General features: G+C 37.7%; 1 protein-coding gene across 6 annotated transcripts in view; it reads left to right on the top strand.

Annotated features, from left to right (window-relative positions):
* nphp4 (nephronophthisis 4) overlaps positions 1-27724 on the top strand; it is a 179016-nt gene that overhangs the window by 11819 nt on the left and 139473 nt on the right. For 5 of the 6 annotated variants that reach the window (XR_014211071.1, XM_082188190.1, XM_082188189.1 and 2 more), the window contains one exon: positions 27149-27312. Coding sequence is in view for 5 of the 6 variants with exons in the window: in XM_082188190.1 (XP_082044316.1) it covers positions 27149-27312 (164 nt within the window). In the remaining variant the exon portion in view is untranslated. Of the gene's footprint in view, positions 1-9839; positions 10088-27148; positions 27313-27724 lie in introns of those variants that run through there. The other variant, XM_082188192.1, reaches the window with a different exon arrangement.

Below are 27724 nucleotides of genomic sequence, written 5' to 3'. Positions count from 1 at the left end.
ATTACTTAGTGTTGTTCAGTACAGACTAGAGTGTTAATTTATTCCATACATTGATGTTCTTCCTACTGTGACATTCTGTTTATGCTCATAAGAAAAATAAAACATATTTTTGGGATGAAATAGCAGTCTCTTTCTGCTCAAAACATGTACCGAAACCGAACCGAGACCGTGGCCCAAAAACCGAGGTACGGACCGTACCGTGGGCTATCTGTACCGTTGCACCCCTAGCGCTGACTTTGTATGTTTGACTGAATTGTTTGCTTTATTTCTTATTGTATAGACCTTATGTAGCCCCGCCCCTTTTCAGCGCTGCGCTCATTGTCTTTTGACTTCTGGTTTGTATTTTCACAGCGATTCTGCGTGTTTATTAATGAACAGCTCGTTTTAAAATATTCCCGATCGACTGACATTTGTTAAGTCATCTGCTTTAAACATTACAGTCCTCATGATAACTTTCGTTAACTTTACATTAAGTAAATCCACTTCAAAAGCTAATTACTCCTGGACAGCAATGCCATAGAAATATACAGGTCAACTGCAAAAACGGAAGTTAAAAGACAATATTCTAAAGATGGCGGTGCCCTCGTTTCTCTGGCGCATAAGGTCTATAGCTTCTTGTACCTTTTACTTCTACTTTTATAATGGCTAATATTGATAAAACTGAAATTTAACAAAAAGAGACTGGGTTGAGTTTTGTCATTTTTTTGTCATTACTGCAACATCTGTTGTTTAGTACAAATGCACATATTGCCTGGACCATATTAAAATGGTTAATATTTTTATATTATATTTAAACGAAAAGAGGCAGGGTTGTGTTTTATATTTTGTTTTGTTATAAATAGGCTGACGTTATGCAGTGAATATAATCAATACGCGTTGCCTGAACCACATTTGTGTGGCTATAATGTTTAAGATTTCTTTAAATGAAAACGAAAAGAGGCAGAGTGTTGTTCTATAACATAGTTCGTTTTTATTGTTGCCTAAAATATACATACAGAGATAACCGGAGTAGCAGAGCGAGTTGAGTAACGCTTTGAAGAACGCGCGGTTCCATTTGCAGAATTACCGGACTCGCGTTCTCGGGAGTCATTCTCCTGTGTCGGACTTGGTATGGCAAGTCCGAACTTTGCGTACTTGCTATTGAGAAACGCCTAATGTCGGCGCTTGTCTTCTTGTGACAAACACGCCGAGAAGCAAGAACAAGATCTGCTGTATGTCATCCATTGTTGTTTTTTGTTGCTTTCTTCGCACGAAAATGACGTCGATCGCTTCTTTCCGGCATAGGCTACACCACGCCTATCAAGTAAGGGTACTGTTGGCAGTGGAAACGCTAGCCAATTCATGGTTTACCGAACCGTACTGTACTGTACCGTACCGTATCGCTCAGTGGAAACGAGCCATTAGACTCCATTATAATCAGTGATGTTGTCTACACTGGTTGCTGGACGACTGGACACGATGTAAACTGATGCCTCGTTCTATTTATGACGTACTCCAAGCATTCGCGATACCTCTCATAGGAAGGTCAAATGGATTTGCTCTGGTTGCTTTGTCACATCCAGTGTAGAAAGCTTCTAGCTGTTGCTACGCGATGCGATATGTCAACGGTCGTGTCCGGTGTAGACATGGCGTTAGTTCCTGAATGAACCAGTATTTTTGAACAAATCATTTGAGGGAATGACTCAATCCTAACGGCACTTGTCGTCACTTACTGGTTTCGATTTAACCTGCATTAAAAGTGTTTCTTGATCCTTGTTTTAGTGGTTAGGTGTACCAAAGTTCCTTTAGGGAAGGTCATTTCACTCAGCTGCCATCTTTGAAATGCCTCTCAGGCTGCTATTTAAGTCATGCAAGTACAGCTTTTATCTCTTAGTTTGAATGGGGAATCATCTAATTCTTCAGAGCTGTTCACCAAGCTTACGATTAATTTCATATTTGAAATCACCAATGAAATCTGACAACAACTGTCTCATTAGATTTTGTTTCTAAACGCTCAAACCATGACAAACAACTGCATTTTTCAGGCTGGACCAGCCAATGCACATGTGCAGTCATAAGGCCAATTCACACTGCACCAACAGACGGCAACAGACACTTCATTGTGTTTTTGTTGGATCAGTCAGAGTCTGTTGGCATCTCTCTGAGCTTGTTTTCGCCAAATGAAAATGGTGAATTGGGGTTTGAATGTCTGAGAATTGTCGTTCTGTAATCTGTTGACTGTCGGCGTTGGTCTGCCTCTGTTGAAACTACAAGCACGAGTCTCAGAATACTGACTTTCTATAGCAATTGGAGCTTCTAAAGGCAGCTGCAGTGACGTGATGATTTTACAAATTTTATAAACTTTTATTTAGAAGGGGGGGGGGCTAATTCCGCCATATTGTGCTTTGCACTTTCTCCCATTCATAATAATATGAGTGCAACATCTTTATAAATTATTTGGGTGTACTTACCACCCCCCCTCCCACCCCCAGACTTTCCATTATGTCTTTGAGGCAATACATTAAAAAAAAAATAAAAAAAAATCTTTTGCAGTTATGATAGCAGTTATACTGACCCTGGGTGCACATTTATGAACAGGCTCTTTGTCACAGCTCAACTTCTAAGTTGTGCTGAAACTCTCAGGTTTGAGAGTGCTGGCAGTACACATCACACTCAAACCAAACCCAGCAGAGTTTATTGGAGATGCTGAGAGAGGCCAGAACACGTCCATCAAGCACAATAAAGGCCCATCTGAAGCTGTGAATTTACTGTCCAGCTGTCCAGTGGACCACATGCACACACACACTTCTGTCTGCATGCCTGGCACCACTGTAATTCACTTAAATCTTCCATTATGGGCTCTTAGATCCACCGAGTGGAAATAAAAGTTCTTGAAAATGTCCACTCTGAGTCATAGACCATGGAGAGCATAGTTAATGTCTGCAGCATGCTCCATTTCCAGCTACCCACTGTGCCTTTGTGTTTTATTACATGTTGCTATTTCTCCCCAAACAGCTGTGTGGCTCTGCATATTGAATTGAAAATTGTCTCCCTCTTGCCTTCCTGTCAACCATTTGGATTTTTTTTTTGTTATGCAATCAACGGTTCACGATTGCATTGCCCTGTTTTTGGCACAGCTGCTTGTGGCAAGCAAATCAAGAGAATTTGCCCACCACAAAACTGTAATATTTTTTTTTAACAAGGATAAATTCAGTTTTCCCACTCTTTTTAATGTATGAATTTTAATGACTCTTCTAGTCATTTGTGATTTACTAGATAAGCATTATAAAAATCAGTTTGATTCAGACCAATTTGTTAATAAATCATTCAGACCTGTTCCATGAAACTGGTTTCAGTTGCTACACAGGTAAGTATGAGATAAGTTTGAGCAAACTCTGTTTTTTCAAGTTCAAGAAGGTGGATTGGTTTTTAGTGGTGTTAATCACTGTGGTAACTTACGCTGCATGGCTAACCCGCAAAGCAGGTTTTGTTCTGGTTTAGAGATCGCAAACCCAAATTGGACCAATCAGCTGTGAGCAAAGGGACATATATCTGAATCTGATGCAATAAAGCCACTGGCCAAGGCCGCATTCATGCACGGGCTTACCTGGGCTGAAGCCCAGGGGCCTCCCAAGTTCAGGAGCCTCCCATGTTTCAGGTTCATGATGAGCTGAAAAGGTCATATTGTTTTGTAACTTGTCAGATTTTGTCGCTGTATGTCGCTAGTCTCTATACTGTGAACTCGCTTGTGGGCGTTGGTAGTGCTGTCGCTCTAATGTTATTGGTAGACTGCTCTGGCCACATCTATACAAAACACCATCACAAGTGATACACCTTTATTATTTTAATTTGACTAGGATTAGGCTCAAAAGAAACAGTATGCTGTTGGGAGAGTGTTATTACCACACAGCAGTGTTCAGGATTAAATAATTTACTCGATTAACGATCGATCAATCTACACATTAAACTCACTCATACTGTCATAAATTACTAAAACGTCATCCGAATTTGACAAATAATAAATGTTCTTGTCCCTAATAGTCAACATAATGCAGGGAAACTGTAAAATGAACTGCAGCAGTGCTAAACTTGCATCATAAAACTACAACACTCGAACTATAAATGTATGAATTAAATTCACTGAGACTGTCGACAGTTTCTTTTCGATGCATCTTTTTATTATATCCATGCTTGTGGTTAGTTACAGTCAAATCATATAAAACAGTGAAATCGCCATCGAACTCTTCTGTCTTGCCTGCACTGCACTCGAGACGGTGACCGGAGCTGACTGAGGTCCTCTGAAAGGCTTCTTTCCTATTGGTTGTCGCTCGCGAAAATCGCTTCTCATTTGCATAAAGTTGAAATTTAGTTGCTGTGCGTGGTTGCTAAAGTGTCTTGTGTTTATGCTCAAGTGGGCTCAGTGATATGTTAATAACAATATTAAAATTAAAAACAATATAAAAAAACTCACTGTTGTAAGGTCTCGAAAGAAACTAATGCATTTTGTGATGTAGTTTGTGATGTAGATGACCTAGATATTACACTTTTTTTTAAATGAGACTCTATAAATCGAGGGGATGGGGGGCCTACAAAACCTCTCAGCCCCGGGGCCTAACATTGGTTTAAGGCGGCTCTGCCACTGGCACTCCCGCTGTATCTCTCACTCCAAATTAAAGCAGTTTCTAGTGATAAAAGTTTGGAGACATATTTGTTGCCTATTATACGTTGCATTTAAATTAATATAAATATACATATACAAGCTTCAATATACTGTATATAAAGCTTTTAAACTGATTAAGCTTTCTTTTGAGCTCTTTTTGAACCTATATAAATTATTTAAATTCAGTTGATTCACTTGCATTAATATAGTCAGGTATTTTCTTTCAGCTGCCTTCTCAAACTTTCACTGCAGCAACAGTTTATTCCTGAAATGTGTTAAAATTCATGGTATTTTTCCATCACAATCTCTTAATTTTCAGCAGAAGATTGAATTGTGCCGGCTCTCTCACCAGAAGTAAATCAGATGTTAATGCTCTCCATGTTCCGTGTGATTGGCTGTTTGCTGCACAGGCCACACTTTCAGGAGCATGCGCTTCAGAGTTAATCTCGAACTCTGGATTAAACCTGAGTTGACAGAGAATATTGAATATTCATAATATTGAACTTACTATTCATCAATGAATCCTTATTTTAATCTGTATATTAATCAGCACAACTGTTTTCAACAATGATAATACTAATAAATGTTACTTGGGCACAAAAGTTGCATATTAGAATGATTTCTGAAGGATCATGTGACACTGGTGTAATGGCTTCTGAAAATTCTGCTTTGCTTTAATGCTTTACCTCTGCTTGGCCGAAAACCAAAACGGAAAATGCTAAAAAAAAAATATTTCTTATTTTAAATTCGATTTTTTTTGTATAATTGTATTAATATTAGACTTTTTAATGAAATGTAACAATTTTAATGATACCAGAAAAAAAAGAGAAAAATACAAGCAAATAAAATAGAAAAACCACACTTTTATTGAAAGTAACACTAAAATTGGAAAGAAAATATTAATTTTAAATATCAGTATATTATTCTTTATTCTAGGGATGCACCGATTGGGAAATTCTGGGCCGATACCGATACCGATGTTTAACATAACAACTTGGCCGATGGCCGATGCCGATGCCGATGTTTTTTCTTTTTGTTATTTATTCCTTCTTTTGTGCCACGGAAACATACAAGTCTTTCGGCTCTTGATCACACTATCCTAGAATGAGCACAAATTCAATCAGACCAATTTATGAAACAAAAAAAACCTTTAATGTCACTTTCTGGTTGACAGTTATAACCTTATTTATAAGTTCTTTTTCAGTTGTTATGAAGAGCAATATGAGAGAGAAATTTGGTAATCATTGTCTGACCCAACAAAAAAAACATTATAATATTCATTTTATTTTTCGTGTTCGCATTTATGAGGGAAAAAACACGGGTGAATGTTCATACCAAAATATAAAATTTTAAGCGCGCACGCGCTCTTCTGCGAGAGAGAGAGAGAGAGAGAGAGAGAGCCCCGACCGCGCGCGCGCTCTCACTCACTATTCAGAGCGGTCAAGCTTCCCCGTACTTTTTGACAAGAGTCCTTGACAGGGAGGCCAGAGTTTCTTTGCAGCTCAAGTCGGCGGCGGTGTGTACAGTTAACGCTCTATCTGTTGACGGCGCTGAGGGAAAAGCTCCCGCCACTGGAAAAAGCAGTCGCCGCCCATTTGTGTCCTCCTGCGCACCCATCAAAGCCGTGCAGAACGTCTTCAGCACTCGCGGATCGTGCATACTCCGCCGCTTCTTCTGCTACACACCATGGTCGTTCTTTTCTCGAGAAAAGGAGTTTTCTCATAGAAAATAAATAAATAAATGCGTCATTGTACCCAGCACTTCTGAAAATGCACTTCCGAATGCGTCTCTGTCCCCAGCATATCAAACCAAACTGACGCCCATGTGACATCGGCGAATGTCATTTTTATTTCCCGATGGCCGATGGCAGTTAACGAGGCAAATATCGGCCGTTACCGATGTTCAGCCGATGCATCGGTGCATCCCTACTTTATTCAGTTCTATGCAACATAATCAGATTTAACAGATTTATTTTTTGACCAATTATCCACAAAATGTATAGTCCTACAAAGCTATTATTATGAGAGCATGTGAGCAGAGCGTAGTGGGAGCGTGTCAGTGTCATTTTACCAGCGTTGCCCAGCTTGTCTGCGCGTTATTTGAGCAGACTTTGCTTTTCCGATGAGCATGATCGGTACATAAATGGAGCGTTTGCATAGGCAAATTTTGGGCAGCCAAATTTTCAGTGCATATTTGCCACATAGGGTTCTGTGGAGAAAATGTTTTCAGACCTAAAAAACTGATTATTAGAAGATTCAAAAGTCATGACCAATGTTTTCTTAAGTAAACAGTATGTCTTTGTTTTGAATCACGTGCTTCACTTACATAAGTATTATTATTATAATTTGTCTTGATGCATTATGTTGTAGATCCTCATAAAGATACCTGAGGAACTGCAATCCATAAAGATACCCAATTATTTACTTCCGAAAGCCAAATGCTTGGTGAGAGTTCATTTTTGATCTTGCTTGTACCCCAATGTTATTCACTAATTAGCCTGGCTAATTCATTTTCTGCTGTCTAACACAGAGCGAGAGGTTCTTGTTTATGGAATTGTGATGTGCTAATTTCCACCGTTGTCAGTGTTGAAGCCGAATAAAACGACTGCTCTTCTGTGAAACCCCAGGAGCAGCAGCAGCACAGAAGAGGACTGCGAGATCACATAAGGTCTGTCAGACATGATGGATCTGTTTTAATATACGCCGCAGAGAAAGACTCCAAACAGGGGGAGTGATTATAGAGGAATGAAGATAGAATTAAAGCGTGGCTCTCCCTCTGGCCCGACTCTAATGGAGGGGTGTTATGACAAAACCCATGTTTGTGTGGAGACATAGGAATCGATAGATCTAATTTGATCAGTGACCTTGAGTTTGAGGGATGAACATTTGAATGCCTGTGTTGATTTAAGTGAAAAGGAAGCTATTTGTTGGATTAAGCCTAATTTATCATGAATTTTCAATTGGGAACCACAATCAGCCATATATTATGAGATGATATTTGGCTTCTTAAAGGAACCCTAAAGTCCCAATTTTGTTGTACAGCTAATCAGATGTTTCTCTTCTAAGGATGTTGGAGTGTCAAACCGGCCTTATGTTTTTAAAAGTTCAGTCTTTTTGAACCCTATAAATCACAGTTTGTGTCTGAGGAACATGGTTTATTCATGGTGGCTGCCATAAAGCTCCTTGTCCTGTAGAGGGCAGTGCTGTCACACAGTAGAGTGGAAGTGTGGTTGGGCTTTGGTTCAGAAGAGTCAGACTTTTCCCATTTACTACTCCCCTTGTGTGATGTTAACCTGTCTCTCCTCACTGGCTGTATGATGGGCAAAGTAAAAAACGGCAGTGTCAATAGGGAGCTGTGCTATCTATAGAGCCATAGCAGATATGTTCAGGTCATATTTCACCCCCAGATAAAAAGAAAAAAACAAGAAATTACATTTTGCATGAACAAAATGAAGCCTGTTATGAAGGGCCATTAAGATCTTGCCTTGTGATATTAGTTTCAGGACAATTAAACAATCTTTTACATCCAAATTCTCATTACTGAAATGCAGTGAATTATTTAATTAATCTAATTCTCATTACTGGGAATGTGTGAAAAAAAATCATGCTTATTACTTTGTGGATACAGTTATAATGTTTATTTCTTCTTTTTTTGTAACTTTTTTTTTACCCCAAACCAAAAGGAAAGAATAAGAAATGCACAAAAAAATGAGGCCTGTTTTTATGACCTTTTAAGATTTTTATTTATTTGTTTGTTTGTTTTACCATGACAATTGAGGACATTTTACTCACTCTCTCTCTCTCTCTCTCTCTCTCTCTCTCTCTCTCTCTCTCTCTATATATATATATATATATATTTATTTATTTATTTATTTATTTATACAACCGTTCTTTCTGGTTCTCGAATCTGATTGGCTGAGAGCCTTTTCCAGTTCATATTCCCCCAGTATCAGCACTGGAACCGTTTCACGGTTTGTATCACTCCGCTTGCGGCGACTGTCATGGCGGTCGAGCAAATCTAATTTTTTTTACAAATACTACTGTTGTTGTGTCACGAAATGTAGTTTTAATGTCCCCCTGTGGTGAAAATCAAGTTTTTAATGTTGTTTATATGTCTAGTGGTGTTTTTAATATTCTTTAAGACAAACCATGTGCAAATTCACAAGTCAACACCATTGCTGAGTATTTTCTCTTTTAAAACTGCGATAAACCAAAGACAGACTCAAAAACACGGTTTGAAATCGCTGGTGTTTCTGACGTCACAAACTACCTTGTAACCAATCACGACAGCTTTAGCATATCATTAACATCGAACTAGCAGAGGAGTCTCAAGAGATGCCAGCTTATCCCGGTATATTTTTCTGTAAATATGAAAAATTGGGGGTAGATTTAGCAATATATCGGGTGTATGATGTATATTACGATGTTATGATGAACTATATGCCTTTCTTCACTGACGTTCTGAGTTGTTCAAAGCGTTTCTGATGATTGTTAGAAGGCAGATGCCTGACTCTGAGATGGCGAACAGGAACATGGTTTGTGTAACATTAGCAACACATTATTAGCTGTCTGATAACATTGTCAAGCAAAAGGCTAATCATATCAATTACCATTATGTGTCAGACATTGTAAAGAGCGATGCCATTGTGCAGCGTTTACCTCAGTAAGTTGGCTGAGTGAATCTGTGAGCTGGTGTGAGTGGGGGCGGAGCTAATTAGCATATTCACGGATTGACTACAGGGGTACTTTAAGAGTTTTTTTAAGCGAGAATGTAGTTATTTTGACCTCAAATATGTTACTCATATATAAACATAGCACCTATTTCACAATTTGTTTAGAATCTTTCACAGATGTGAGCTCCAGGCCATCAGCAGGCGTTCAACGCTCATGTACCCGCAGAGAACAGCGTCATTTTGGTCGCTGACTCTTATGTAGATAGTGGTGAAACATGAGATATAATTCATTTTGGTTATATCAAACAGGCAATCTTTGGACTTATTAATCTGTTAGTATGTCCAGAGCAAATAGATGTTAGAGATAGAGTTACGGGGGAAATTAAGTTACTTAACTTTATATTTAGGCTATATTTAACTTAAATCCTGCTACTAGAGCGCTGCTTTTGAATGTTTGACTGAATTGTTTGCTCTTGTTTGTTTTTATAATGGCTATTGTTGTTGTTAAAATGCCATATTTGGTATTAAGCAAGGGTCCTTTAGTCGGTGGGATTTCGACTTCAGTGACAGTTATATTATTACACCATTAGAGAGCAGCAAAGACTGTCTTTATGAGTGACTGGTTGTAAACAAGGAAGTTGTTTTAGCGCTGTCATGGGAAATCTTTTAAAAGGACAAAGATATCGCTTTCCTCAGTGGACATTCAAACTGAATTTTTATAATGGATATAATATTAGGGACATCGACCTGAAGAATGAATGTTATATCAGAGTCAGGTAATACTCGTTTAGTTGATCTCTCTCTCTCTCTCTCTCTCTCTCTCTCTCTCTCTCTCATAATACCATATTACTGTCTCTACATAATACAATAATCTTCAATGAAGCGACTCAACGTTCCTTCGTTCTAAAGTGACGTTTTAGAATTAGTAACGGAGGCTTGGGCTCAACTGTCAAACTGAGATTTGAATCAGTGGCGGAAGGAAGTAGTTCTGCACAAAGAGTGTTTTTAAAGACACTCTGTTGTTGTTTCTTATTTATTTACTCACGTGTGCTGTTGAACTGTTGTATAAACGCAATATCATATCAATAATTATTCTCAGCTTTTGTTAACTTTCTGAGTAGGTGCTTCTATTCTAGGTCGCATAAAGGTTAAAAGCTTGATTCACACCTAATTGATCTTAGAAGCCGGTGACACATGTCCCCCCAATTAGACAACATTTTATGAAATGCGACTGCACTCTGTAGAGAACTTTAAGCTCTTATTAGTGCTTATTTAGTTTGCTATGCCCACAGTCTGGACTCTAAATTAGAAATCCTTTATGGATAGCCAAGAGTTCATTAAATTCTGTAATTAGTTGTGGGAGAAAAGTGTTTTTAAATGCGCTGTGATGTAGCGTTCTGGGACGTCCATGCATTCCTCTGGGTCGGTTTGATTTTCATCCACGAGAGCCTCTCGGTAAACGTGCTGCCAGCGCTCTGCCAGGTGCTTCATCTCTTATTCAACTTTCACAGCGTTCAATATGCTGGACCATAAGGTCTACGGATATCCCTCTTTCAGTGTGATTCATATTCTCAGCCTCTAAGAGCCTTGTGGATGTTTCAATACCCCTTTTAACTCTTCCACCCAATCTGACACAAGCCTAGAGATTCATTTCAATTATATATGTGGCTCACCAGCTGTCCAGGAAATGATCAATATTTCAGCTCATGAAGAACCAAACATCCCTGAGAGCAGCCGCTCCTTAAAGGCACTCACTCCCTTCAGAAGAACAGGGCAGCTCTCGACTAAGAGGAGGGTGTCACAGTTATGTTCAGTTAGTTTGTTTTAATCAGTCACATGTGTTCCTTTGTTTGATTTTTCCCGCCAGTCATCAGTTGTCATGGACACTCATCAAATCATCGCACCTGTTCGTGATCATTTCACTATCTCTGTGTATTTAGTTCCTCTGTTTTCAGTCGTTGGTTGTTGGTTTTTAGTTGGTCGCAGGCCTTACAATTTCCAGTTTGCATTATAGTGTCATTAGCCTACTATAAATGTGGGAAAATTTGATGAGAGTGTATGGATACAGTTGGATGAATTAAAGCCACTAGAAGACAAGCCTGCAACCTTCAGCCAAAAAAAGGAAAGGAGACCAGGGTCTTCACAGAACCGTTTTTGTGAGGAAATAGCTTATTTAATGAACTGACTGCCTGTCCACTAATCTTCAGCATGTTCTGCGCTAAACAATACTTTTGTTGGGAATGATAGGCTTTGTAGATTTTACTATGATAAAAAGGTTATTTTATGAGAGAATGCAAAGAAGGGAATCCATTTGCGACATTACCATATTATTTAATAGTAATATTGAGTGATATTGTATATGGTCTAAAGAAAGTATAAAATACAGATATTTTCTTTCTTTGACTTTCAGGTTTTACCAGTTATGATAAGACTTGAATTGTAACTGATGTATGCATATGATGCTCATATTATGCTTAATGAATAAAGACAACATGAATTTAATTATTTGTATGTTGTTTAATTAAAATAAAACATTAAGTGTTGTGTCAACTGCTGTGTGTTTAATGATGATGATATAATGCTTTGTCATGAATGATGGTATAAAAATATTTTTAATGAATTAAATATGTATTAAATTACAATTAAGTTTTTAGTGTAATCTTAAATTTAGTTTTTTGCGGCCTGCAATGACTAGTACTTTGCAGCTAATAGAGATATTCATGCTTTTTTTCCTACAGTAAAGCACAGTCCACAAACAATGCAGTCCTACTGTACCTTTAGTGATATAACACCAAATTTATTCACAAGACCAACGCGCTAATATTCCACAAGAAACTGACTGTCATAAAACTTTGAACTGCGTGCACTGACGTCACTTCCATTACATATAGGCTGAGGTGCCTCGTGTGATCCATGTAAGCAGAACGCTTTCTTCGATGGTAAGAGACACCCTCTCATCTCCCTATAATAAGACAAATCTCTGGAGGCATGCTCCAAGCACACTCTCATCTCATCCCTATTCCCACATTTGTAATGACAATATAACGCAAACCGGAAATTGTAACGTGTGAGCACGCGAAAGTCTGTATTTTTGCAAAGGTCCCCTCAGGGGCTCCGTAATAACGAATAATACTATTAATACTTAATAATATTACTAATACGATTCTTTCTATAAAAAAACACGATTCTTAATACTATTAGTTTTAGTTAACAATTATTACTAATATTATTCAACAGTATTGTTAACTAATTTAGTTAACTATACTGTTGACAGATTGTTTTATGCTAAGTGACTTATATGGGTTAGAAAGTGTACCTTTGTAAATGTGTTTTGCTCACATTTTTAAGATGACATGCATTAGGCAGACACCTTTGACTGTTGTGATGCATCTCGCTGTGTTTTTAGTCCTGCATGCTGTGAGCGCTCAGTCTTTAAGATGTTGTGTAAAGGTCAAAAAAGCAAAACTTTTAAAAAGCTTCTCAAGACGCCTGCATTCTGTTCCATTCTTTTTTGTTAGCTGTTGTTGAGTGCAAAAACAGTTATTTAGCTGTTTTTGAATGGACTGAATGTGTACATTTAAGCATTGGAAATCAAACCCTTGACCTTGGCATTGTTATCGCCATTCTCAGTTCTTGTTGAAAAAAAGGGAATTTGTTCTGAGAAGGAAAAAGGTGCGAAGGTACCCATGAGAGGTGGCGAATGAAAAAGATGTCTTTGAAGAGAATGAATGTGATGAAGAGAGAGAACAGAGGGCGAGAAGAATGGTTTTGTCTCCGCAGTGTGTGGTGTGAAAATAATTCTGCAATCAGCACTCCCCATGGCTTCATCTGCTGCACTCCTCTCCAATCCTTCTCATTTTAACGTCTCCACTCCTCTTCTTTATTCTCATCTGCTCTGTCTACTCAGACTCTCAAAGACACAAGAGCAGCCGGTGTCTTTGTTAGTGCATTGTTCCTTCTTTTGAGTTTAAGAACTGCTCTTATATAGTTTTTTTTGTTGATGATAGCACATGCAGGGAGTTTTTAGAAGTGTGACATTATGGATTTAACGGATCTATATGACTGACTGCTGCATGAGCTTGCAGCCGTACACTGTAATGACTCATTTTATCAGCCGTACGTCACTTAAATCGTGTGCGTGTTACAGTATTTTCACAGGAACATATGGGTGTTGACGTATATTCACTCAGGTGAATGAGTGCGAAGGCAGAACAATTGTGTTTTATACTTAAATGTCATTAGGAGAATATAGAAAGTTTGCTTTTCATCAGCCAGTAGTATTTCAGATGAGTAGAACTGTTATGCTTGTGCTTTAGCACAATAATGATTGAGATATAGTAAAGATTAGTTAATCTAGAACGAAAATTTGGTTAATATTTACTCAATATTTTGGATATTTAAACCACTTTTATGATACTTACATTGTGCTATTTTGGTGTTTTAGAGCTTGACAGTCCCATTCTGTATTCCCTTTCATTCATTATATTGAAAGCAGTGGCAAATGGACAGAGGTTCTCAACCAGGAGCCTTCAGCAAAGTTCCAAGGCGGCCTCAAGATGATTTCCAAAACAAGCAAACAATTACAAATCGTTATTGTCACTTTTGATTGATTTATTGCATTCTTGCTGAAAGTATTAATAAGTGTAGTGAGTAGTTTTCTATTAATGCTAACCTCTAAAATAATTTATGGGATAGAAATTGAGTAAAAAAATCTTTCACAAATCCTTTTCCAGTGAGTACTGAAAAAAACGGAAAAGTCATGGGGCCGAATATTGTTGTGGACATTAGGGGGCCGTAGGGTCAAAAAGGACCACTGAGAACCACTAGCAGTTGATGCATGTTATGCTTTAATATGGTCTTCTTCACTATTATTTCCAGTCCTCTCTGTACTATGACGACAGACTAAGAAGAATGTACAGTAAATGCGAAACGCTAACCCTAACCCTAACCCTAACACCCAAAAACAATAAAGCAAGTGACATGATAAAAACTAAATAAAAAATTGCTCAGACTAATCAGCATCTTTGGATGTCACACTGACAGCTTTGTTGATTATGGTGGGAAAAATCAAATTTTACTGTTGATGTAGCATTTCTAATAGTGGTTGACCAATATAGATTTTTTTTGATGGACTATGCCGATATCTTAAAGAGCAGGGTGGTCCTTGGCCAATTTGCTCAACAGTTCTGTCTAATAACGTATTAGAGAGGACTGAGAGTAAAGCTATTTATTGTAGCTAATGCAAAAACAATCTACCCTTTTGAAAAAGTAGTTACCTGAACGTTAAGCTACTAACAAAAACTAGGCTATATATTTATATACATCCTATTAATTAATAACTGTTATGACGTTGAAATCTTTGATTATGCAATAAAGACATTTTAAACTGCACTATATGCTACACTGCAGATCTCAGTAAAATACAAATGTCTTAATTTGATGGAATTATGAGGAAGGAAGGAGATGTTACTCCTGGTTGATTGATCACGATGTAAGCCCTCTGCGGTTGTCTCCTTCAGCTCGGTCTTGGCCTGATGAAGCTGGTTCTCCAGTGCGTGACGTGCTGTCTGCAGCTGATCTGAGCTTCTCTCTCCTGAAACAAAACCTGAAACAAACTTTTTAGCATTGTTAGAAGAATGTACTGTGAGTGGCCAAGGCTATTATTAACTGTACGATTTTCTTTTTTTTCAGGTTAGTTTTTTTGACAATGCTAAAACTTGTTCCTTGCTTGCATCCTTGAGAGCAGCTGGTCTGTAAAACCTCTTTTCTGTTAACTGTCTGTGTATATAGTTTGTTTGAAGGTGAGGAACGAGTCAATCTAGTTTCAAGCTCTTGAACACAAACAAGGGACAGCTGGATTGTTAGAGGCCCCTACCGTGATGTTTCCCTTTGAAATGCTACAAAGAAACAACTTTATCAGGTTTAATTGCTTCTCTGCTCAAGGAGCGCTCTGAGCCAAGAAAGTCTCGCCTCTGTGAGCGAGTGCAAACAGCACACGACTGTGGACATTACATCCTTCTCCCCCAGTAGGCTTTTAGAGAGACTGGTTTAATCTAGCTTGTGTTATTCCTGAAATATGGAAATAGTTGCAACTCCAGCGGCACTTATGCCAATGTTTTGAGAGATTTTGTGTATTTAGCGAGCTGACAGAGATGTATGCCCTTCTCTTCACAGAGGAAGGAGCTGGTGTGTGTGTGTGCATACAAGCATGTACATTTTCAGAAGCATTGCTGCAGCCTTTCTTCAATCCTGTGGCGAGTGCAGGGTGTCAGCAAATTTTCTAAGTCATTAAAGTAGGGCTTCATCATGATTTTTTTGGTGGAAATGCAGACTGGGTCTATTTTTAGATAAATAATGGCTCACAGATTATTGCTTAGAAAATGCAGGCTACCTGTTGCTTTAGAGGCTACTGGTGCAAGTAATGATTTTATAAATTTACTTGGTCTAAAAAGGATCCTGTCTTTGGATCAGAAGTTCTGAAAAGTATAATAAAGGAAGAAAGTGTTTTCTTTTAATTTGAGGATGGACCTTGGTTTGCAGCAAGAACATTACACATTTGTTATGGCATCATTTGCGAATAAACCAATAACAAGAAAGTACTGCTGAATGGGGATTTGGGATGCAATTAAAAATATTTGTTTGAAGAAAATAAATAAATAATTCTGGCTTCAGTCGAAATAGTTTTGGAGGGCTGGACCCGAAACCATTGACCGAAACAGTGAGGTTTCAAAGGCGCTTCTCTGATGATGCATTTGTACCGTTTCAGCATCTCTTTCATGCACACACAACGTAAATAATCCACAACAGGTAAACATGCCAGGAGTGTGGATGTACTTCACTGTAACCAAGAAGGATGCTAAAGTAGCAATATGCAATGTTCGGCTGAAATATCGAGGAATAGTTTTGTTGCCGAAGAACTTTACTTAAGTGTGATGGGTTTAATTCATCATTTGAGAACACAGCACTCTGAACAACATACTGAGTTGAATTACCCAAACTTTGTTTTCGGGTTTGGTTTTCAGGTAAATTAATTTTCATTAATTAAGTTTCAGTGAAAACTCATGTTGTTTTATCACTACTGCTAAATACAGAACAGATGTAAAGTCCCCCGCCCCCCAATTTTTACATGACCTTCCAATATTTTCACTAAACCCACCACAAAAGAAGTATCAATGTATTACTAGCTGTGTTGTAAAATGTATCATTTTCCTAAAAGTTTTCTTTATAATGGTTATTATTCACAATTATTATATTTTTTCTTTACAAAGAAAATGTACAAAATGTTCTGTAATTTTTTTTTCTAGATTTTGTTTTTAAAAGCTGGAAATTATACAGCTATATGCAACTCTGTAAATTCACGAATAAGCTTTGATTGGATTATACTTTTAACACAATTTTGCAATACATCAAGTTTGTTTTTGCAAAGTGCCAAAAATCTAACTTTATTGACGGTGGTGGGCGGAAGGTAAATGGTGTCCAAAAATTGACTATCAAAATCACATTCTCTACATTTCAATGCAAAAATAAAACAAAAAATGTTAAAACAAAAATATATGCTTCAATGGCATGTTTTTTTCTTATTTTTCCAACTCTTATGATATGGCTTATAGTGGGCTAAATCAAAGGTCATCACAGATCAATAGATCACAAAATGCAAAGAGTGCTACTGGGGTATAAAGTCCGTATCTTGCTGGTCTTTGAATGCGGGATAGTTCAATTTGCAAATATCAAGCCACTCGAGTCTCAAAAATTGTGAAAAAATAAAAAGCCTTTATTTATTCATGGCTATAACATATTTGAAAACATACATATATCCGCACACCAACGCATTGCAGCTAATACGCCTTCATCAGGGTCATCACAGGTTCACTTTGGCTCTGGATTGAACATCTCTGCCATATACAATAATAATAAATCATCGACCACTTCTGACTGGCTCACCCAAGAACACTGCTAATTAATTCTAGGTGTAAACTGGGCTTGCGATTCTAAACTTCTAAGTTAAATGTCTCAAGGAGGAGGATGCAAACTTTAGGATTTGCATTTACTTATCGTGTCAGTGCTCATTAAAATACTCATTAAACTTGTTTGTTATTGAGTTTGCGTGACTTGTCTGTGTGTTCGACACAACGGCAAGAATCTGATCGTCGTCCTCCCCGGCATGTCGGGGCCAGGGGTTTTTAATTTGGGTGCTGTGAGCAGAGCTTCTCCAATTCCCACCTAAATAAACAAACCGTGGCCTGGGCATCATGCCTGAGGGGCAGAGCTGCAGAAACAACACAGCCAAAGTAAATAGAGTCCTGCAGCAGTCAAACAAAGCAGCTCACAGACCTAACAGACTCTGCTCCATCAAATCACTCTACATATAGACACGCACACGCATACTCTCACGCTCACCACCATAAAAAAAACATTCAAAACTCACATATGTTTGCAGCATACTGATTTATTGTATTTTCAGTACGGTGTTGCATTTTAGAATAATGAGAGACTAGAGTGGGCGACGACGAGTTCAAAGTCAGATTCATTTTATTGATTCGGTTTTGTTTGGATTGTTTGTTTCATTTAACCATTTTAAGGATCAGCTTATAAAATGTACAATTTCAGCATCCATGTTCTGATGTAATCTCAGCTCCTCTTTACATCTTAAAGGCCTCTGTGCATCACCCTGATAAGCCCCGATTTCCTTTTAATGCTTCAAAAGGAACCATTCTCCACTCATTATGCTTGACTCATCTTTCAGAGCTACTGAATTTTAATAAATCAATTCTGTAACGCATTGATCATATTAATTCACTATAAAATGACTAGGTCGTCTCCCTGCTGGCTCTATAGGCACCGTACTGTGTAATTTTCACACGTGTGACTGTGAGCGAGGGAAGTGGTGGGTGATCAGAGGAAGTTAACCCAGTTTATCCCGCCTGGACTACAGTATTGATTGGCGAGGTCAGAGAAGTTTACCTGTGGGGTACAGATGATCCTTAAACGGAATCAACTGCTCCCTGTTCCTCAGACCCCTTTTGCACATCCTGCTCAACTTAATTGAGTTGTTTGTATTGATTTGCGACACCTTCTGTCTGTTTGGGACACTCGTGGTCCATTGAGGCATTGTGTATTGATGGCTGGCTTCTAAGACTTCTTATTCTTTGCGTAAATGTCCAATACCACAGAGCACAAAGAAGAAGGCTGATTTGTTGTTATGACCAAACATGGCCAAATAATGCTCCGCTGGTGCCATTTGAAGGATGATTCACATTGTTATTAACAGAAATCCAGACAACACATGAATTGTGTTGAGAAGATACTTTGTAACTGTAGCCTGGCAAACATAGTTTACTGTAAATAGATTCTGCAGTCAAGCTATTTTTTTTTTTTTTTTTAAAGTGGCAAGTTACTTATTATTAGTCTATTGAATCTATACTTAAAGGGGTATTATCCCTTTACTCATTTTTCCAAAATACAGTAAAAACAGTACTTGTATTGTGAAATATTATCACAATTTACAATAACTGTTTTCTATTTTAATATGTAAAACTTATTAACTTATATTGATGACTTATTTCTGTGATGTCAAAGCTGATTTTCTTTCACATGATCCTTCAGAAATCATTATAATTTGCTGATTTGGTGCTCAAGAGACATTTTCAATTATTAGCAGGGTTGAAAACAGTTGTGCTTCTTAATTTTTTTCGATATCCATTTTTTGTCAGGATTCCTTAATGAAAATAAAATTCAAAAGAACACCATTTATTTATTATAAATATCTTTACTGTTACTTTTGATAAATTTAATGCATCCTTCTTGAGTAAAAGTGTTAAAGGGTTAGTTCATCCAGAAATTACAATGTTGTTCCAAACCCGTTAGACTTTCGTTCATCTTTGGAACACAAATGAAGATATTTTTTTAATGAAATCTGACAGCTTTCTGTCCCTCCATTGACAGCCTATGCAACTACCACTTTCAAGCTTCAGAAAGGTAGTAAAGGCATCATTAAAGTAATCCATGTGACTCCAGTGATTTACCAAAATTTTATGAAGCGATGCGAGTGCTTTGTTTGCCCAAAATTAACATAATTTAACACTTTATTTACAAAATATTAATCTCCAAGGCGCGTTCACGCAACAACGTCTGCTCTCGCGTCAACACAACACGCATGCATCGTGGTGCTCTCGCGTCGGAAATGAATGCTTAATATAAAAAAAAACAAAAAAACGAACCCTTTAATTAGTTAAACAAAATTTTATTGACTCCCAAAATGTTGAATGGTAGTACATATTGTTCAAAAAGTTGCTGCCCTGAAATTAACAATGATGAATTGAAAGTCATATATTATAATAATAATAATAATAGTCTTTATTCTATAGAGTGCCTTTAAAAGCAGTTTCTTAAATCACTGCACACAAAATAAGCAGTACATAGCACAATAAATAAATAAATGAATTAATTCATTAATAAAAATAAACATCAAGCAAATGATAGTTTAAAAAAGTATGTCTTGAGTTGAGCTTTTAAAAAAGTGAGATAAAGTGAGTAAAAACGTTCAACTTCAACTTCAAACTTAAATCACATAAAATCTCTTTCAAGGACATCAGAAGCCAAGTCTGCTGTAGTGCTGGAGTGTCCATCGATTGCTACCACTAACAAGCAAGGTTTTCTTTCATTTGCCGTAGAACGGGAACAGTCAAATGACTGAATCCTATTGCTTTCACTGTACCACATTCTGTATGATTTGCAGCAAAATACATTTGCAACAGTGAACACCATGCAGCAATATTCAACCTAAATCACTAGCAGTAGAGTACAGTTTGAGATACCAGCGTCTCTAACAACTCACACAGGGGTTTCGTTAAATGTAGCATTGCTCAGACATTGTGCCAACTTTAGTCAATGTACAGTAGCAGTGTCTGTTTTGGCATTCATTTTTGTTTTACCTGACAAATTTCTGTAGTATCACTGTCCATGAGCTCCGTTACCTGCAGAACCAGCCAAACAATTGACCTAAACGATGTATATGTGCCATGTAATATTTACAAATTTGTGACTAACAGATATTGTTTTTCTTTCATAAGACTTGCATTTATTGAAGTACAGTACTTGCTTTCCTCTTCATTGCTATTTAGAATGTCAGGGCTGTTTGATTTCGACTTGTTTAAGCTTTCCGCCATTTGTGGTTCCCTATGGCTTTATAAGAGAGAAATTTTGTCTCTAATTTAAATGGGTCGCACTACTCATGCTGTGCTTTCCCTCTGGTTTCTGCAGCTTTGTACAAATTGGCCTGGTTTCTATAGTAGAAACTGGTTTGCACAGTGCTGTCCGTTGGGCCAGCAGATAATTGGTCTGCACTGCACGGTTCAGTTGGGTAGCGCTGACTGTTTCATCCCGCTTTTGGAGTGTTTGCCATTTACGCAACAGAATACCGCAGCACTGTGGAGCAGTTTTGTAGTTGACATAATTTAGTCACACCAACAGGAAAAGTGGTCATTTTTAATGTCAGTCTTGGAACCCTGAGATATGTTGTTTGATCAGAAATACAGTAAAAAATGTATATATTATTTAAATAAAAACTTTAATTTTTTCTGTTTTAAAGTGCCCCTATTATGCTATTTTAAAGTTGACTCATTTTTTGGAGGTCTCCTACCACAGGTTTACATGCATCAAAGGTAAAAAAACACTTTCATCTTCTCATAATATACATTGTACATCACCATCACCATTTTTCAAAGATTCTCAAACGACTCGTCTGAAGATTCAGTCTCTCTAAACCCCTCCTTTCCGAGAGCACTGACTCTTACCACTGACTCTTCACATCCTTATTATTTGAAAGCGTTTACAAAGAGACATTTATTTTGCAGCGCAAAAAAATAAATAAAAATAAAAAAAAATAAAAAATAAATAAAAAAATATATATATATATATATACAGTATATATACACACATACATACATACATACATACATACAAGTAGCACGGGTATATTTGTGTATGGGTCAAAAATATCGATTTATCTTTTATGCCAAAAATCATTAGGATATTAAGTAAAGATCATGTTCCATGAATATATTTAGTAAATTTCCTACTGTAAATATATCAAACATTTATTTTTGTGAGTGAATGCAGCACAATCGCGAACATATATGGACAACTTTAAAGGCGATTTTCTCAATGTTTAGATTTTTTGCACCCTCAGATTCCAGATTTACAAATAGTTGTATATCGGACAAATATTGTCCTATATTGTCCTAACAAACCATACATCAATGGAAAGCTTATTTATTCAGCATTCAGATGATGTGTAAATCTCAATTACATTTTTTTTTACCCATGTGACTGGTTTTGTGGTCCAGGGTCATATATATGTATGTGTCTGTGTATGTATATATATATAATTAATTAATCTCAGGAGTTAACATATTAACCATGGCAGCCCTAGTACCTGGTATTTTTCCCCCTGTCAGCAGTGATATACCATGTTGTACAGACATAAAGAGTCTGGCCTTCTTGGTTCTCTTCTGCTGGACTGCATGAGCACCTCGGCAAGAGCCCTGCGCTCTGTTTCACTTTCACAAGGTTAGTTAGAGTCTCTAGAGTCTGTGTTTGTTATCTGCTTTCTGCTGCTTGCTTATACATTTTATATTCTCTCTTTCACTCACTTATATGCTAGGCGACTTACACAGTCTTGAACTCGGTACTTAAGAAGGTCCCTTTTTAGTTAATGAGCCCATAACAACAAAACAGCCTCGCAATAATCCCTCTCGCTATGCATGGCAATCTCAAACCTGCCCCCAGCCTGCACTGGATCACAGTATAATGCTACTTTACTAGGACTTGGTGCCCTTGTGAATTTTGCCGGGATATTTCACAACTCTCATCCTGACTAATGATTTGTTGACTGCGTTTTTGGAGGCGTCTGAACGAGTGCAAACTATTTCTGGCAGAGTGGATCAGAGGCCGTACTCTGATTGGCTTGTGAAGAGCGGGAGAGGGGAGATCTGTGTATTGATAATCAAAGCATCTCCTCCTGAATTTCTGAAGCCCATTTATTTTTACAAGGGTTTATGGAGTTGGCAAAGAATTAGGAGTCTTGAGGAATCTTGTGTCATGAGTGTTTGTGTTTTTGAAATGCCAGCCTGTCTTGTCTTTTAGCTAATGTTCTCGCCTCACAATCGAAAGGATTCACATTTTACAGATTATTAGCTGCTAATGAGAGTCAGGGGTTCAGAAAATTGGACGTGCTCAAAAATTCAGGCCTGTGACTCACCATTTGAATATGATCACATGAGATTTCTTGGCAGTAATTTTTGGATATTGGGTATTTATTGTGCAAGGATCTAATGGTCTAAGCCAGGTAATCAAAATATGTATAATTTAATAATGCAGTTGAATGTAAGTTTTAGGTCTCAAAATTAATATTTGAAATGTATTTTTATACGGTACATTCTAATGTTATGATGCATACATTCACTTGTAGTTAGAGGTTCATTTCTCATTTATTTAGACAAAATACCATAGAATTTAAATATTGTCCGTGGCTATAACAAGAAAATAATGATCTGTATAATTATTAGTATTTGCCTGAATTTTGATATCTGTGCATTCCTATCTGTGACCCTGCTGCGATCCAGACACTTGTATCGGCTCTTTAAAAATGAGACAGTTATTTATATCAGAACTAAAGGCAGAATGAATCCTAACTCATGTGCATTTAGGAGAAACAAAGAAACTATTTTTCAAAACTTACCCAACAGTCCACTGTGTCGAGAATATTTTAAAGCTATTTGGTCTCTCATGATGGTGTGCATTGCAGAAAAATGGATTTAAAAGACATTATGATGTATCATTGATGCTATTCCAGTCTTATCTGTATCTATTGCACTTAGAGGAGGGGAAAGCGGTCTGAAAGGATGAGTAAAAGAGAGGAGACCCTGCCTTTTAAATTGGAAATAGGTATTTAGAGCTCTGGCGTAACCAGCCCCACAGGTGAGCTGAGGGAATCATCTCAACCATACAATGCAAATCATTATTTCCACTAGAGAGAAAACACTCGGAGTACAAATTCATTTAAGAATGTTTATTCTGCTCACTGCGGTTCATTTGAAGTTCAGAGTAAGACCAAAACAAGAGCATGTCACACAGGTTGTGAGCAGAAGACAGGTAAAGTGATGAAAGGAGACATTTTTGAAAAGTAAGCTTTGTTTTAAATTTTACACGACCCTCGTTTCATGCTGAAAAACAGTGGTTGACCTGAAGTGACCTGCTGTTGCAAAAATGGAAAGGTTGTTTAAATAAAACATTTATTACTAGGCGATTAGTCTCAGCCCCACGGACAGTTAGCTTAAAGGGGACCTATTATGCAAAATTCACTTTTGCATGCTGTTTGGACATAAATGTGTGTTGGCAGTGTGTGTACACAACCACCCAATAGTGATAAAAATCCACTCACTCCTTTTTTATTTATCCCCATAAATCATCAGCAGTGTCTCCCAACGACCGGTTTTCAGAATGCGGCTTTAGTGACGTCACTAAAGCCACAGGCCCTGCCCACGAGTGTTGACAGACACTGCCGTTTCAACATAGACCCGCCCTGATCGAGTTCACAGCGAGCATTGCTGCACTGACGAGAATGTCTCCCAAGTGTTGTAGGTGTTGTGTGGCTGGATGTATTAATCCACATAGCTCTCTCTATTTACTCCTGAAATCTGAGGCAGCCGCTGAAGACGAGGTGGAATTATTTTGTTTTTAAAGAAAATGCTCCCTCAACTCTACCGAAATTCGTTTATGTACTTATGCACTTCTTATCCTGTGTTTACGCAGCGCTTACGGTGATTTTCTGGAGTAAAACTGACGCTTCATCTTTTGTGTGATGTACAATAAACTTTATTAAACTCATCAGTATATTTTTGATCATCATTCGGACCTGGTCCGAAACAGCAGACTTGTAGGCTATTAATAGTGGATACATACAAGCAGATGATAAATACGTTATAACCTAATTAAACTAAACTATACCTGTTCCATCTCCATACAACACTCTGACTCTGTAGGCATTATTGTCCGACTCCGGGTCGAAATGAACCCGAACCAAAATATTTAGTGATAGGATTTTTTTTAATTAATGAGTGGATTAATAAAACACTTTCAATGATGAAAGAAGGACAAAATTATAAAATGATCAATGCTTGGGTCTCTATCAACCCACTCTATAAGCACTTCTTTCATGGTTGTATCATATGCCATTGTTTTCGTTGGAATTCTGATCTGTGTGAACCTATACTTTATTCTATGCTACTTTACTGCCTGTAAGTAGTGTGAATTCAATCAATGGCACAACCTCTGCTCTGCATTTCAACTAACCTCAAGTTTAAAACCCTTTCAACCCACACAACCCAAACTTAGCAGGAGCTCTTGTGGTCTGATTTTAAGAATCAAGCACCATCGACCCACGTAGCCCGAAAAATCAGCCAGAGCACTTCTGCATGCTATTAAAATCACTTGAAAACGGACACATTTAAATCTTTGTTGGCTTGGTATTTCAGGAACATGAGTTTGCCATGCAGAAAAACTATAGGCTCCATTAAAGATTCATGATCTGAATATTGCAAGTATCTCTAATGATTATGCTGTGGACATATTGCAGCCTGTCTTGTATTTGCAGTTACATGGACAAGGACAGGGTCATCTTATTGGTTTTCAAATGTGAGATCTTGTTTGGATTATGCATACTGACCTGAGTAAATATGACTCGCTGTGCTGCGTGTGCATGGTGCTAGTATTGATTGTGCTCTGCTCTTCTGCCGATTTCTCAGAATTCTTTGCTTTGATGTTTGTGTAGATTGTTTTATTTTTTTTTTCCCCTAAAAGCCCCTTCTGCATAATCAGAGCGGCTGCTGCTATTGATTGGTGTGGTGTAAGGAGGTGTTTCTTGTAATTGTTAAACTGGTTGAGTGGTTGCTAGACTTTAATGGGCGCCCCATCTCTCATTTGGCTTCAAAGCGAAAGTGAGAAAACATTGTTATTCTGGGAAATGAATATTTCCTTGGGCTAAACATTGAACTTGCAGTGTTGCAGAGAGAATTTGTGAGTGTGTGAGATATATTTTTATTTTCAGAAAAAGACAGTTTGAGGCTGGTGGAAATAGTAGGTGACGGCCTGCGTTTTCTCATACATCCCTAGTGAGATTCTTCCAAGAACCACAGGATGCCAGACCGAGACTCTGTGTGCTCATTTTTTTTTTTTACAAATCATTATGTCTAGACCTCCTCTTTAGGTTCTTTTCTCAGCAAACCTCTGGGTTTCACTTTCCAGTCATAAAGTTATGTCACAGGTTTAATATCCTCCTAAACAAATTTTTCACTTTTCTCCACAATTTGTCATGTCCCTAACCTTGTGTTATCTCTCTGCCTTCTCACCCTCTCACCTCAGGTTCATTTGTTTACTGTTTTATTAGTGGTGTTTGCTAAAGCTTGTAGCACCATTATTATTGCTTGAATGTAAGGTTACGGGTTTTTCTTATTAACCCCTATTCTTACGTATTAGGCATACACTTTGATTGGTTATAATAACTCATCCCTCAGTGTTTGTGCTAGGGATAAGAATAATACCTCAAATTATGTGGCTTGTGCAATATTAAATTACCAACACACACACGCACATGTCTGGTTCGCTATCTTTGTGTGGACTCTCCATAGGCGTAATGGTTTTTATTCTGTACAAACTGTGTATTCTATCCCTTTACAATAACCCTGCTCCTAAACCTTTCTGCATTTTTACATTAAAAAACCCCCCTCATTCTGCATGATTTATAAGCTTGTTTCCTCACCTCCTCCTTGTTGTCCCTACAGTGACACGAGTCCCCATGAGTGCGTGCATTCAGGTTGAAGAAGAAAAACATAAAGACACACACACACACACACACACACACACACACACACACACACACACACACACACACACACACACACACACACACACACACACACACACACACACACACACACACACACACACACACACACACACACACACACACACACACACATTTTTAAAAGAAGTCTCTTCTGCTCACCAAGTCTGCATTTATTTGATCAAAAACACAGTGAAAACAATAATATTGTAAAATAGTATTGCAATTTAAAATAGCTGTTTTGTATTTTGAAATGCAATTTATTCCTGTGATGGCAAATCAGAATTTTCAGCATCATTACTCCAGTCTCAGAGTCACATGATCCTTCAGAAATCATTCTATTATGCTGATTTGCTGCTCAAGAAACATTTCTTATTATTATCAATGTTCAAAACATTTGTGCTGTTTAATATTGTGGTTGCACTTTATTTTACAGTACGTGCTAGGGGTGTAGCAATATTCAAACCGAACTGAAAAAACGTGATACACCACACACGGTACGTACCGCGGTACTCTCATGGCGTACCAAACGCCCCCCACCCCTGCTGCCTCGGCCCAGTGTTGAGGTTGACCTCACTTTACCTTATGTCACAAAACTAATTTTTCTTCCTTGACATTTGATTAAATAATAATTAGGGGTGTAACGGTACACATATTTGTCTCGTGTCTTATACACATCTGAAAGATACAGGACAACTTACTGAAAAACATATCTTGTATAATGCTTGTATCATCACAAAATGTATCACCTTGCTCTAATCTGCTAAATGCGGCATGAAGAGAATAAATAAGGCATGAAGATATTAAGTTATTATAAACGTTAACATGATTATTTTCCTTGAAACAATGTGTATTGTGAAAAGTGCAGTACAAATAAATTTGAATTAAATTTTGCATGAGAAAACAACATAAAATCTTGTCTATTTTTTCTTTCTAGGTGGTTTACTTCCACACTTCCCTGTGTTTGAACACTGTGGTGGCAGTGGTGGAGTTGGTGTGTACCAGGGCAGACGGTTCCCAGGATGCAGTGGGGTCAGGATTTGGACTCCTCCAGCTCTTCACAGGCCGTGCAGATTCCAGCATCTCTCAGGGAGAGGGCAGGTAACGGTCAACATCTCAGAGCAGTGCAGAATTTCCAGGCCATTTCCAAGATTCAGAAAAATGACACCTTTAGATTCCTTTAGACTGCAAAGCACAATCTCATTGACTATGCAGCAAATACTGAAACCTGTAATGAGTGAATAAAGTGGTTTTATAATAATTGTCCCACTATTCAGCAGAAGAAATGTATGCCTCTTTTAGTCTGTAATTTCATATTCTCTGTGTCATACTGAAAAATGAAACATTTCCGTACAACACCGGAGTGTGTTGGACTTCTGAGTTGGAAGGGTCCCCTCTGAGTTTTTTTTTTTATTCATGCCGCCAAACACATTCCCCTCCTTTCACATGTTGGAATCTTTAGAAAAAGTCAGTGCTTTATACACTATTTTTATTTTTTTATTTTTTTTATTTT

This window comes from Leuciscus leuciscus, assembly GCF_965113295.1.
Source record: "Leuciscus leuciscus genome assembly, chromosome: 13".
In the NCBI taxonomy this organism is placed as follows: Eukaryota; Metazoa; Chordata; class Actinopteri; order Cypriniformes; family Leuciscidae; genus Leuciscus; species Leuciscus leuciscus.
Note: the sequence above shows the minus strand (reverse complement) of the source record. Positions and strands in the feature narration are given on the sequence as shown.